This window comes from Oncorhynchus kisutch, linkage group LG18, assembly GCF_002021735.2.
Source record: "Oncorhynchus kisutch isolate 150728-3 linkage group LG18, Okis_V2, whole genome shotgun sequence".
NCBI lineage: Eukaryota > Metazoa > Chordata > Actinopteri > Salmoniformes > Salmonidae > Oncorhynchus > Oncorhynchus kisutch.
The window spans coordinates 62,303,332-62,316,409 of record NC_034191.2 but is presented as its reverse complement, the minus strand read 5'-3'; the positions used below and the strand labels follow the sequence as shown (position 1 = coordinate 62,316,409).

At 43.5% G+C, this 13,078-nt stretch overlaps 1 protein-coding gene across 4 annotated transcripts in view; it reads right to left on the bottom strand.

Moving 5' to 3' along the window:
* Window positions 1-13,078, bottom strand: part of arhgap29a (Rho GTPase activating protein 29a) — a 69,472-nt gene that overhangs the window by 14,944 nt on the left and 41,450 nt on the right. For all 4 annotated transcript variants that reach the window (XM_020509076.2, XM_031796438.1, XM_031796439.1 and 1 more), the window contains 8 exons: window positions 10,419-10,574; window positions 8,837-8,901; window positions 8,567-8,677; window positions 8,322-8,402; window positions 3,066-3,227; window positions 2,313-2,450; window positions 1,851-2,053; window positions 418-602 (listed from right to left, as the gene is read on the bottom strand). In XM_020509076.2, coding sequence (XP_020364665.2) covers window positions 418-602; window positions 1,851-2,053; window positions 2,313-2,450; window positions 3,066-3,227; window positions 8,322-8,402; window positions 8,567-8,677; window positions 8,837-8,901; window positions 10,419-10,574 — 1,101 coding nt within the window. The remainder of the gene's footprint in view (window positions 1-417; window positions 603-1,850; window positions 2,054-2,312; window positions 2,451-3,065; window positions 3,228-8,321; window positions 8,403-8,566; window positions 8,678-8,836; window positions 8,902-10,418; window positions 10,575-13,078) is intronic.

Below are 13,078 nucleotides of genomic sequence, written 5' to 3'. Positions count from 1 at the left end.
ACAACACACACACACTCTCTCTATCTCTCGCTCACCCAAGTTATGTGTACATATCTACCTAATTTACCTCGTACCACTGCACATGGACACGGTACTGGTACTCTGTGTATAAAGTCAAGTTACCACTACTCATTGTGTATTTATTATTACTTTTCTACTATTTCTCTATTTTCTTTCTCTCTGCATTGTTGGGAAGATCCTGTAAGTAAGCATTTCACTGTAAGTTTACACCTGTCGTTTACGAAGCATGCGACAAATATGATCTGATTTGATTTGGATTCGACCTCTATCTCATGTATGCTTTAAAAGTAAAATTTGTGTTTTCAATCCTTCCTCTTGTTGTTTATTAACCCGTATCATAGGATCAAGCCCTCATCATGTACTTCTCCATAAATGACTAGGCTACCACTAGACTACCTTGGATGTCGGTGCTGCTGTTGGACCGTCTCTCAGAGATCTTGGCGGGCCGTGTGTTGACCGGGCTCTCCACCTCGTCGGTCCCCAGGAAGTCCCCAGAGGTGACCGACATCTGGGACAGGTTACCGTGGGAACTGTGGGTACTGCAGTGGGTGCTACTCAATGACCGCTTGGCGAGGGGCAACCTGGGAAGAGTTTGGATGAACATTCCATCTCACGTTATAGGCAACATAGAGATTATCCAGTGTCTTGTGACGGTACTGTAATCAATCAACATGAACTGGCATGGACGGACCCATAGCCTTTACATACATAATCACCAAACTGAATAGCTGAGAAAGGAAATGGATTATTCCCATTAACATCAATAGAAATCTGAAATGAACAGGCCAATCAACACTCACATATGTGGAAATTGATAACGGACTACTAATAATCAATGGATCTAATACCAATCAACGGGCCCAATACCAATCAACGGGCCCAATACCAATCAATGGGCCCAATACCAATCAACGGGCCCTCCTACAAGGACGTGCATATAGGCAGTCTATAGGATATAGGTCTATAATGAACCCCTGCTTCCCCTACGTGTCGCCCCACTGCTTTTGCTCAGAGAAATAGACAAACCAAGAACAAAGTATCTACGTCCACACTCTGTTTCACATCCTTACACGAGTCTATAATGACCACTCATGAACAGAATGGCTAAAAATTGTATTTTTTTGTATGAAGTTAAGAATGGTCCAGGGTGCAAACTTGGGCCTATCATATATCTGTACACGGATCAGCAAAAGAGTTGAACAACTTAGATTGGTGTTTCCGTCAGAAGGCATGGCCTGAAATAGTATTATGAAAACAGAGTTTTCCCCTTCCCCCTACCTCTTTCTTCACCTCTCTCTCTCTCTTTCTCTTTCCCATGACCAGTCACTACCTCAGGAAGTCCTGCAGACCAAACTCAATTGTGTTCCCCTCTCTTAACACAATCTCTCTAAAAAACATCTCTCTCTTTCTCTTTCTCTCTCTCTTTCTCGCTCTCTCTCAAGCTCTCCCAGTCACTCGTTCTCTCAGCAAATCACTAAATATAATACTATTCTCCATAAGGCTTTTTTCTCTCAAAACACAATCTTCCTGCTCTCCCACAGAGAGCAACTCACTCATTTGTTCATATGGTGGCACTCATGGAGATCTCAATCCTATTTACGATGATGCTTCACAAGTTTTTAGGCACACACACACACACACACACACACACACACACACACACACACACACACACACACACACACACACACACACACACACACACACACACACACACACACACACACACACACACACACACTCTATTTATGTTTAAGGATCAAAGAGTGAGTTTAAGCCAAAGTAGTAGGATAATCAAAATCACAGCATCCATCCAGTGTTCCCCTCACCCTGCGTTGTTACAGTGTGAGACGGTGGCGTCGAAGGAGTAGGACTCCACCCTGGGTCTGTCTGACTGGGCAGGAAGACTCCTGACGAAGCCAACGTATCGCTGACCCGGCTCGTACAGCTTGGCGCTCTCACACAGAGACTGGTGGTTGACAGGTAGAGACACAACCTGGGCCTGCTGGAGCTGGAACCAATTCACTGTCACCTGGGGAGACGTACACACAGAGAAAGCCCATGAGATACAGCACCCATAAAATTAGAATAACAGTATCTACACCAGACAGTATCTACACCTACACCAGATCTACAGTATCTTCTCTTATGACATTATCCACACCAGACAGAATGTCCAAAAATGGCCTTTAGTAGTCACTGGACATACTATATTACTATCCACTATATTTTGGGGAATATTTGATTTTACTCAAACATTTGGATCCTGTAAGATGTATTTGTCAACATACCGCTTTCAGAGTGAGGTCACACTGGAAGACCAGCTTTCGTAACTGGGTGAGGATCTCACACTTGGTGTTGGCCAGGTCCACTCTCTTCACCCCTACATCTGTCAGACAGGCCTTGCAGTGGTCTCTGGCCTCATCCGCCTATGAAAAAGAGTAGGGGGGGGGGGGGGGGTAACCTGTCAAGCAGAACTGCTCACAACTACAATCCAGTGATCAAGAGAGTAACATCTTCAATATGTCAATGTGGATTCCCATGTAGCAGTCATGGGTTCCTGAGTGGCGTAGTGGTCTAAGGCCCTGCATTTCAGTCCTAGAGGCGTCACTACAAACACCCTGGTTTGAATCCAGGCTGTATCACAACCGGCTGTGTATTGGGAGTCCCATAGGGCGGTGCACAATTGTCCGGGTTTGGCCGGTGTAATATGCATTTGTTCTTAACTGACTTGGCTAGTTAAATACATTTTTTAAAATAAAAAATGGGTTAGTTGTTCAGAAGTGGTTAACTCTGGATAACAGCATCTACTAATTGACAAAAATGTCACCGTAAATGTTAACTTGATTGTGTATTTCAGTAACCCTAGGCCTCAAGCTTTTGGCCTCAGTGGGTAATTATGGGCTTAAAGGATGAGCTATGTGTTTCAGGGATGATTTATGGGCCTCATGGATGGGCTATGGGCCTCAGAGATGACATGGATGAGCTATGGGCCTCAGACATGACATGGATGAGCTATAAACCTAAGGGACAAGATATTTTACCTTCTGCAGAGCCTCCTCCTCCAGCCTTCGTCTCTTCTCCAGCTTGGCTGCTCCCAGCTGCTCCTCCTCTACTCGACTGGTGGACACCCGGGCCTTCTCATACTCCTCCTGTCTCTGGGCTTGCAGAACACGGGCCTTCCTCAGGGCACTGTCCGCCTCATGCTGAAAATACACACAGAGTTAACACAAGGGAAACACAAGGCAAACAAACACACGAAACCACATACATGTACGCACACAAACATGTCTGCTACAAAATGATCGACTCAGCCCTGATCACTGTTAACTTTTCAACCAATTTTCTCTCACACTGCAAAGGCAAAACATGGTTCCACAACACACAAAGTAAACACAAATCAACTGTCCTTAGAGATACAGTACACACTAACCAACCCAGTCCTTAGAGATACACACTAACCAACCCAGTACTTAGAGATACACACTAACCAACCCAGTACTTAGAGATACACACTAACCAACCCAGTCCTTAGAGTTACACACTAACCAACCCAGTACATAGAGATACACACTAACCAACCCAGTCCTTAGAGATACACACTAAACAACCCAGTACTTAGAGATACACACTAACCAACCCAGTCCTTAGAGTTACACACTAACCAACCCAGTACAGATACACACTAACCAACCCAGTCCTTAGAGTTACACACTAACCAACCCAGTACAGATACACACTAACCAACCCAGTCCTTAGAGATACACACTAACCAACCCAGTCCTTAGAGATACACACTAAACAACCCAGTACTTAGAGATACACACTAACCAACCCAGTCCTTAGAGTTACACACTAACCAACCCAGTACATAGAGATACACACTAACCAACCCAGTCCTTAGAGTTACACACTAACCAACCCAGTCCTTAGAGATACACACTAACCAACCCAGTCCTTAGAGTTACACACTAACCAACCCAGTCCTTAGAGATACACACTAACCAACCCAGTACTTAGAGATACACACTAACCAACCCAGTCCTTGGAGTTACACACTAACCAACCCAGTCCTTAGAGTTACATACTAACCAACCCAGTCCTTAGAGTTACACACTAACCAACCCAGTCCTTAGAGATACACACTAACCAACCCAGTCCTTAGAGATACACACTAACCAACCCAGTACAGATACACACTAACCAACCCAGTCCTTAGAGTTACACACTAACCAACCCAGTCCTTGGAGTTACACACTAACCAACCCAGTCCTTAGAGTTACACACTAACCAACCCAGTCCTTAGAGTTACACACTAACCAACCCAGTCCTTAGAGATACACACTAACCAACCCAGTCCTTAGAGTTACACACTAACCAACCCAGTCCTTAGAGATACACACTAACCAACCCAGTACAGATACACACTAACCAACCCAGTCCTTAGAGTTACACACTAACCAACCCAGTCCTTGGAGTTACAAACTAACCAACCCAGTCCTTAGAGTTACACACTAACCAACCCAGTCCTTAGAGTTACACACTAACCAACCCAGTCCTTAGAGTTACACACTAACCAACCCAGTCCTTAGAGATACACACTAACCAACCCAGTCCTTATAGATACACACTAACCAACCCAGTACAGATACACACTAACCAACCCAGTCCTTAGAGTTACACACTAACCAACCCAGTCCTTGGAGTTACACACTAACCAACCCAGTCCTTAGAGTTACACACTAACCAACCCAGTCCTTAGAGTTACACACTAACCAACCCAGTCCTTAGAGATACACACTAACCAACCCAGTCCTTAGAGTTACACACTAACCAACCCAGTCCTTAGAGATACACACTAACCAACCCAGTACAGATACACACTAACCAACCCAGTCCTTAGAGTTACACACTAACCAACCCAGTCCTTGGAGTTACAAACTAACCAACCCAGTCCTTAGAGTTACACACTAACCAACCCAGTCCTTAGAGTTACACACTAACCAACCCAGTCCTTAGAGATACACACTAACCAACTCAGTCCTTAGAGATACATACTAACCAACCCAGTCCTTAGAGTTACACACTAACCAACCCAGTCCTTAGAGATACACACTAAACAACCCAGTCCTTAGAGATACATACTAACCAACCCAGTCCTTAGAGTTACACACTAACCAACCCAGTGCTTAGAGTTACACACTAACCAACCCAGTCCTTAGAGATACACACTAACCAACCCAGTCCTTAGAGTTACACACTAACCAACCCAGTCCTTAGAGATACATACTAACCAACCCAGTCCTTAGAGGTACACACTAACCAACTCAGTCCTTAGAGATACAGTACACACTAACCAACCCAGTCCTTAGAGTTACACACTAACCAACCCAGTCCTTAGAGTTACACACTAACCAACCCAGTCCTTAGAGTTACACACTAACCAACCCAGTCCTTAGAGATACACACTAACCAACCCAGTACAGATACACACTAACCAACCCAGTCCTTAGAGTTACACACTAACCAACCCAGTCCTTGGAGTTACACACTAACCAACCCAGTCCTTAGAGTTACACACTAACCAACCCAGTCCTTAGAGTTACACACTAACCAACCCAGTCCTTAGAGATACACACTAACCAACTCAGTCCTTAGAGATACATACTAACCAACCCAGTCCTTAGAGTTACACACTAACCAACCCAGTCCTTAGAGATACACACTAAACAACCCAGTCCTTAGAGATACATACTAACCAACCCAGTCCTTAGAGTTACACACTAACCAACCCAGTGCTTAGAGTTACACACTAACCAACCCAGTCCTTAGAGATACACACTAACCAACCCAGTCCTTAGAGTTACACACTAACCAACCCAGTCCTTAGAGATACATACTAACCAACCCAGTCCTTAGAGTTACACACTAACCAACCCAGTCCTTAGAGGTACACACTAACCAACTCAGTCCTTAGAGATACAGTACACACTAACCAACCCAGTCCTTAGAGTTACACACTAACCAACCCAGTCCTTAGAGTTACACACTAACCAACCCAGTCCTTAGAGTTACACACTAACCAACCCAGTCCTTAGAGATACATACTAACCAACCCAGTCCTTAGAGTTACACACTAACCAACCCAGTCCTTAGAGGTACACACTAACCAACTCAGTCCTTAGAGATACAGTACACACTAACCAACCCAGTCCTTAGAGTTACACACTAACCAACCCAGTCCTTAGAGATACACACTAACCAACCCAGTCCTTAGAGATACACACTAACCAACCCAGTCCTTAGAGATACACACTAACCAACCCAGTCCTTAGAGATACACACTAACCAACTCAGTCCTTAGAGATACAGTACACACTAACCAACCCAGTCCTTAGAGTTACACACTAACCAACCCAGTCCTTAGAGATACATACTAACCAACCCAGTCCTTAGAGTTACACACTAACCAACCCAGTCCTTAGAGGTACACACTAACCAACTCAGTCCTTAGAGATACAGTACACACTAACCAACCCAGTCCTTAGAGTTACACACTAACCAACCCAGTCCTTAGAGTTACACACTAACCAACCCAGTCCTTAGAGATACACACTAACCAACCCAGTACAGATACACACAAACCAACCCAGTCCTTAGAGTTACACACTAACCAACCCAGTCCTTGGAGTTACACACTAACCAACCCAGTCCTTAGAGTTACACACTAACCAACCCAGTCCTTAGAGTTACACACTAACCAACCCAGTCCTTACAGATACACACTAACCAACTCAGTCCTTAGAGGTACATACTAACCAACCCAGTCCTTAGAGTTACACACTAACCAACCCAGTCCTTAGAGATACACACTAAACAACCCAGTCCTTAGAGATACATACTAACCAACCCAGTCCTTAGAGTTACACACTAACCAACCCAGTCCTTAGAGATACACACTAACCAACCCAGTCCTTAGAGTTACACACTAACCAACCCAGTCCTTAGAGATACATACTAACCAACCCAGTCCTTAGAGTTACACACTAACCAACCCAGTCCTTAGAGATACAGTACACACTAACCAACCCAGTCCTTAGAGTTACACACTAACCAACCCAGTCCTTAGAGTTACACACTAACCAACCCAGTCCTTAGAGATACATACTAACCAACCCAGTCCTTAGAGTTACACACTAACCAACCCAGTCCTTAGAGGTACACACTAACCAACTCAGTCCTTAGAGATACAGTACACACTAACCAACCCAGTCCTTAGAGTTACACACTAACCAACCCAGTCCTTAGAGATACACACTAACCAACCCAGTCCTTAGAGATACACACTAACCAACCCAGTCCTTAGAGATACACACTAACCAACCCAGTCCTTAGAGGTACACACTAACCAACTCAGTCCTTAGAGATACAGTACACACTAACCAACCCAGTCCTTAGAGTTACACACTAACCAACCCAGTCCTTAGAGATACACACTAACCAACCCAGTCCTTAGAGTTACACACTAACCAACCCAGTCCTTAGAGATACATACTAACCAACCCAGTCCTTAGAGTTACACACTAACCAACCCAGTCCTTAGAGGTACACACTAACCAACTCAGTCCTTAGAGATACAGTACACACTAACCAACCCAGTCCTTAGAGTTACACACTAACCAACCCAGTCCTTAGAGATACACACTAACCAACCCAGTCCTTAGAGATTTAAAAAAAATATATATATATATCACTAGCCACTTTAAACAATGCTACCTAATATAATGTTTACATACCCTACATCATTCATCTCATATGTATACGTATATACTGTACTCTATATCATCTACTGCATCTTTATGTAATACATGTATCACTAGCCACTTTAACTATGCCACTTTGTTTACATACTCATCTCATATGTATATACTGTACTCGATACCATCTACCATCTACAAGATACCATCTACTGTATCTTGCCTATGCCGCTCTGTACCATCACTCATTCATATATCTTTATGTACATATTCTTTATGCCCTTACACTTGTGTCTATAAGGTAGTAGTTTTGGAATTGTTAGCTAGATTACTTGTTGGTTATTACTGCATTGTCGGAGCTAGAAGCACAAGCATTTCGCTACACTCGCATTAACATCTGCTAACCATGTGTATGTGACAAATATATTTGATTTGATTTGATTTGACACAGCGAGGGGTTTACATATTCTTTGATTACTGTAGCTCTGTTTGCTTTAAGTTTCCTTTTAATGTGACCTTTTAAAGTTCTGAAGTTCCACCCACCATTTTCTTCTGTTCTCTCTGCCACTGCTCCTTGACCTCCTTCCTCAGTTTGTCCAGCTCGTTCTTCCGTGCGAGGAGAGGCTAGAGAAACCCCCCCCACACACACACACACACACACACACACAAACACACACACACGCTCCAGTGAGTCAATGCTAACTTATCCATCAAATGCCTGTGAGTATGGATTATGCAGATCAGAGCAGGACATGCTGTAGAAAAGTCACATAGACAGATGTACATACCTGCATGAATTTGTTGGTTTGGAGGGTAGCTGCTGTATGCAGTAGGAGCTGACTGTACTCAATATCGTTCTTGAACGCTGACATGTAAATGTCCCGGAATGGCATGAACTCCTTTGATGGGAAGACAACAAAAGTGACTAATCACAATTCAAAGAAGTGCAGATGGTTTAAAATGGTTCATTGCTTTGACAGCTGTTATCTTTTGAGATACAATTAACCGGTGAACAAATGCAACTGATATGAGCAGAAAACATATTTCATCATAATCACCTGTTGACTTGCGAGTGTCTTCGCTGATTCTGCCATTTTGGCGTAGCTCTTCGCACACTCGATATCTGCAATCAGACACTCAACGTTACCTGCCTAGCCTGGTTATGTCATAAATGTTCAATACAGCATGATTAAGTAGCTACTGTCCCTGTGTTTAGTATGTAGACATTGAGTGATTAAGTATAGGACAAAAACCACAAATGCCCAGTAACCTATTCATCCAAATAGAGGACCTGACGACAAATGACTAATCACACTACTACACTTTTAGCAAAAAAGGTGCCATTTAGAACCTAAAATGGTTCTCCGGCTGTCCCAATAGGATAACCTTTTGAAGAACCCTTTTGGTTCCAGGTAGAACCCTTTCCTGAGAGGGTTGTACATGAAACCCAAAAGAGTTCTACTTGGACCCAAAAAGGGTTCTACCTGGAACCAAAAAGGGTTATTCAATGGGGACAGCTGAAGAACCTTTGGAAACCCTTTTTTCTAAGATTTTACACTACACTGTGCTTAGGTAAGTTTAGCGTTTACTGTAGTGAAACCCATGCAAGTTTGTCCTACTGTATATCTGGGGCAATATAGAACCGGTGAGAAACTATCTATTATTGTATACAAGTAGGCCTAATGCTAGGACAAACTAAGCTAATATACAGCAGCTAATGCTAGGACAAACTAAGCTAATATACAGCAGCTAATGCTAGGACAAACTAAGCTAATATACAGCAGCTAATACTAGGACAAACTAAGCTAATATACAGTAGCTAACGCCAGGAAAAACAAAGGTAATATGCAGTAGCTAATGCTAGTACAAACTAAGCTAATATACAGTAGCTAATGCTAGTACAAACTAAGCTAATATACAGTAGCTAATGCTAAGACAAACTATGCTAATATACCTTAACTAATGTTAGGACAAACTAAGCTAATGTACAGTAGTTAATGCTAGGCTAACGCTAAGAAAAAAACACTTCCAGAGCTGATGCAAAATGAGTTAAAGATCAGCAAAGACCCCTAACCCCGAAAGATAGTTTGTGTGTATGCATTGATATGTAGGCTATGTGTGCCTTTTTAAAACGTTTATGTAGTTCTGTCCTTGAGCTGTTCTTGTCTATTAATGTTCTGTATTATGTAATGTTTCATGTTCTGTGTGGACCCCATGAAGAATAGCTGCTGTTTTTGCAATAGCTAATGATGATCCTAATAAAATACCAAATACCAACGGTGACACAGCTTACACCAACCCCCTGTTCTTAAGCACAACGCAACTCGAAGTGCCTGGATACAGCCGTTAGTCGTGGCCATATACCACAACCCCTGAGGTGCCTTATTGCTGTTATAAACTGGTTACCAATGTAATTAAAACAGAAAAATAAATGTTTTTATGTAGTCCACCCATGGTATACGGAATGATATACCACTGCTTTAAGCCAATCAGCATTGAGGGCTCGAACCACACGGTTTATAATATATAATCTAATAACAGTGTTCTATTTAATTCTGTGGCTCCGACTCACCAATAATGAGATGTTTCTCTGTATTAATCCTATGTGTATTAGAGGTAGTGGGAGGGAGAGAGACTCACCCATACTGAGTCGTTTGTCCACCCAGGCCAGCAGCTCCTTGGTGTACTTGGACCAGGCCTTGGCGTATAGTAGAGCTGACTCCACCCCGCCTTCACTCCGCTGCAGCGCCACGTCCACACCATCCACCTCCTCCGCCCTCGCCGGCGGCGATGGACCTGTGATGGTAATGGTAACACGCCATGGGTTGGGGAAGAAGAAGTTAGTGGGCCTAGGCCTGAGACCGAGCATTGCTACCTACTGGCTAACGGCTACTGGCAACTAGCTACGGACAAGCCCCTCTCTATCGCATGTGTGAGTATCTGTGTGTGACTGTGTGTGTGTGTGTGTTCGTGATTGTGTACGAGTGCGCATGACTGTATGTGCACCAGTGTGTGTGTCAGATCTGTCAGAAAGTAAAGTCCCTGTTGACCTTGGGTTATGTGTTGGTAATACATTGTAATGCTAAGTAGACTGGACAAGACAGGGATTGCCTCCTCCTGTGTTAATATGACTGAGCTAATAGGTCACTCTGTGTGACAGGAGAGCTTATATAGGTCCCTTAACTATATCATAGAGACTACATAGAGACAGACTATATACACACACACACACACACACACACACACACACACACACACACACACACACACACACACACACACAGATATATACAGTGCCTTGCGAAAGTATTCGGCCCCCTTGAAATTTGCGACCTTTTGCCACATTTCAGGCTTCAAACATAAAGATATAAAACTGTATTTTTTTGTGAAGAATCAACAACAAGTGGGACACAATCATGAAGTGGAACGACATTTATTGGATATTTCAAACTTTTTTAACAAATCAAAAACTGAAAAATTGGGCGTGCAAAATTATTCAGCCCCTTTACTTTCAGTGCAGAAAACTCTCTCCAGATGTTCAGTGAGGATCTCTAAATGATCCAATGTTGACCTAAATGACTAATGATGGTAAATACAATCCACCTGTGTGTAATCAAGTCTCCGTATAAATGCACCTGCACTGTGATAGTCTCAGAGGTCCGTTAAAAGCGCAGAGAGCATCATGAAGAACAAGGAACACACCAGGCAGGTCCGAGATACTGTTGTGAAGAAGTTTAAAGCCGGATTTGGATACAAAAAGATTTCCCAAGCTTTAAACATCCCAAGGAGCACTGTGCAAGCGATAATATTGAAATGGAAGGAGTATCAGACCACTGCAAATCTACCAAGACCTGGCCGTCCCTCTAAACTTTCAGCTCATACAAGGAGAAGACTGATCAGAGATGCAGCCAAGAGGCCCATGATCACTCTGGATGAACTGCAGAGATCTACAGCTGAGGTGGGAGACTCTGTCCATAGGACAACAATCAGTCGTATATTGCACAAATCTGGCCTTTATGGAAGAGTGGCAAGAAGAAAGCCATTTCTTAAAGATATCCATAAAAAGTGTCGTTTAAAGTTTGCCACAAGCCACCTGGGAGACACACCAAACATGTGGAAGAAGGTGCTCTGGTCAGATGAAACCAAAATTGAACTTTATGGCAACAATGCAAAACGTTATGTTTGGCATAAAAGCAACACAGCTCATCACCCTGAATACACCATCCCCACTGTCAAACATGGTGGTGGCAGCATCATGGTTTGGGCCTGCTTTTCTTCAGCAGGGACAGGGAAGATGGTTCAAATTGATGGGAAGATGGATGGAGCCAAATACAGGACCATTCTGGAAGAAAACCTGATGGAGTCTGCAAAAGACCTGAGACTGGGACGGAGATTTGTCTTCCAACAAGACAATGATCCAAAACATAAAGTAAAATCTACAATGCAATGGTTCAAAAATAAACATATCCAGGTGTTAGAATGGCCAAGTCCAGACCTGAATCCAATCGAGAATCTGTGGAAAGAACTGAAAACTGCTGTTCACAAATGCTCTCCATCCAACCTCACTGAGCTCGAGCTGTTTTGCAAGGAGGAATGGGAAAAAATGTCAGTCTCTCGATGTGCAAAACTGATAGAGACATACCCCATGCGACTTACACTCCACTCCTCCATAAAAGGCACATGACAGCCATGTTTGCCAAAATGCACCTAAAGACTCTCAGACCATGAGAAACAAGATTCTCTGGTCTGATAAAACCAAGATTGAACTCTTTGGCTGGAGGAAACCTGGCACCATCCCTACGGTGAAGCATGGTGGTGGCAGAATCATGCTGAGGGGATGTTTTTTAGCGGCAGGGATTGGGAGACTAGTCAGGGTTGAGGTAAAGATGAATGAAGCAAAGTACAGAGAGATCCTTGATGAAAACCCGCTCTAGAGTGCTCAGTAGCTCAGACTGGGGTGAATGTTTACCTTCCAACAGGACAACGACCCTAAGCACACAGCCAAGACAACGCAGGACTGGCTTCGGGACAAGTCTCTGAAAGTCCTTGAGTGGCCCAGCCAGAGCCCGGAATTGAACACGATTGAACATCTCTGGAGAGACCTGAAAATAGCTGTGCAGCAGCGCTCCCCATCAAACTACGACAGGGCTTGAGAGTATCTGCAGAGAAGAATGGGAGAAACTCTACAGATATAGGTGTGCCAAGCTTGTAGCGTCATACCCAAGAAGACTCAAGGCAGTATTCACTACCAAAGGTGCTTCAACAAAGTACTGAGTAAAGGGGCTGAATACTTATGTACA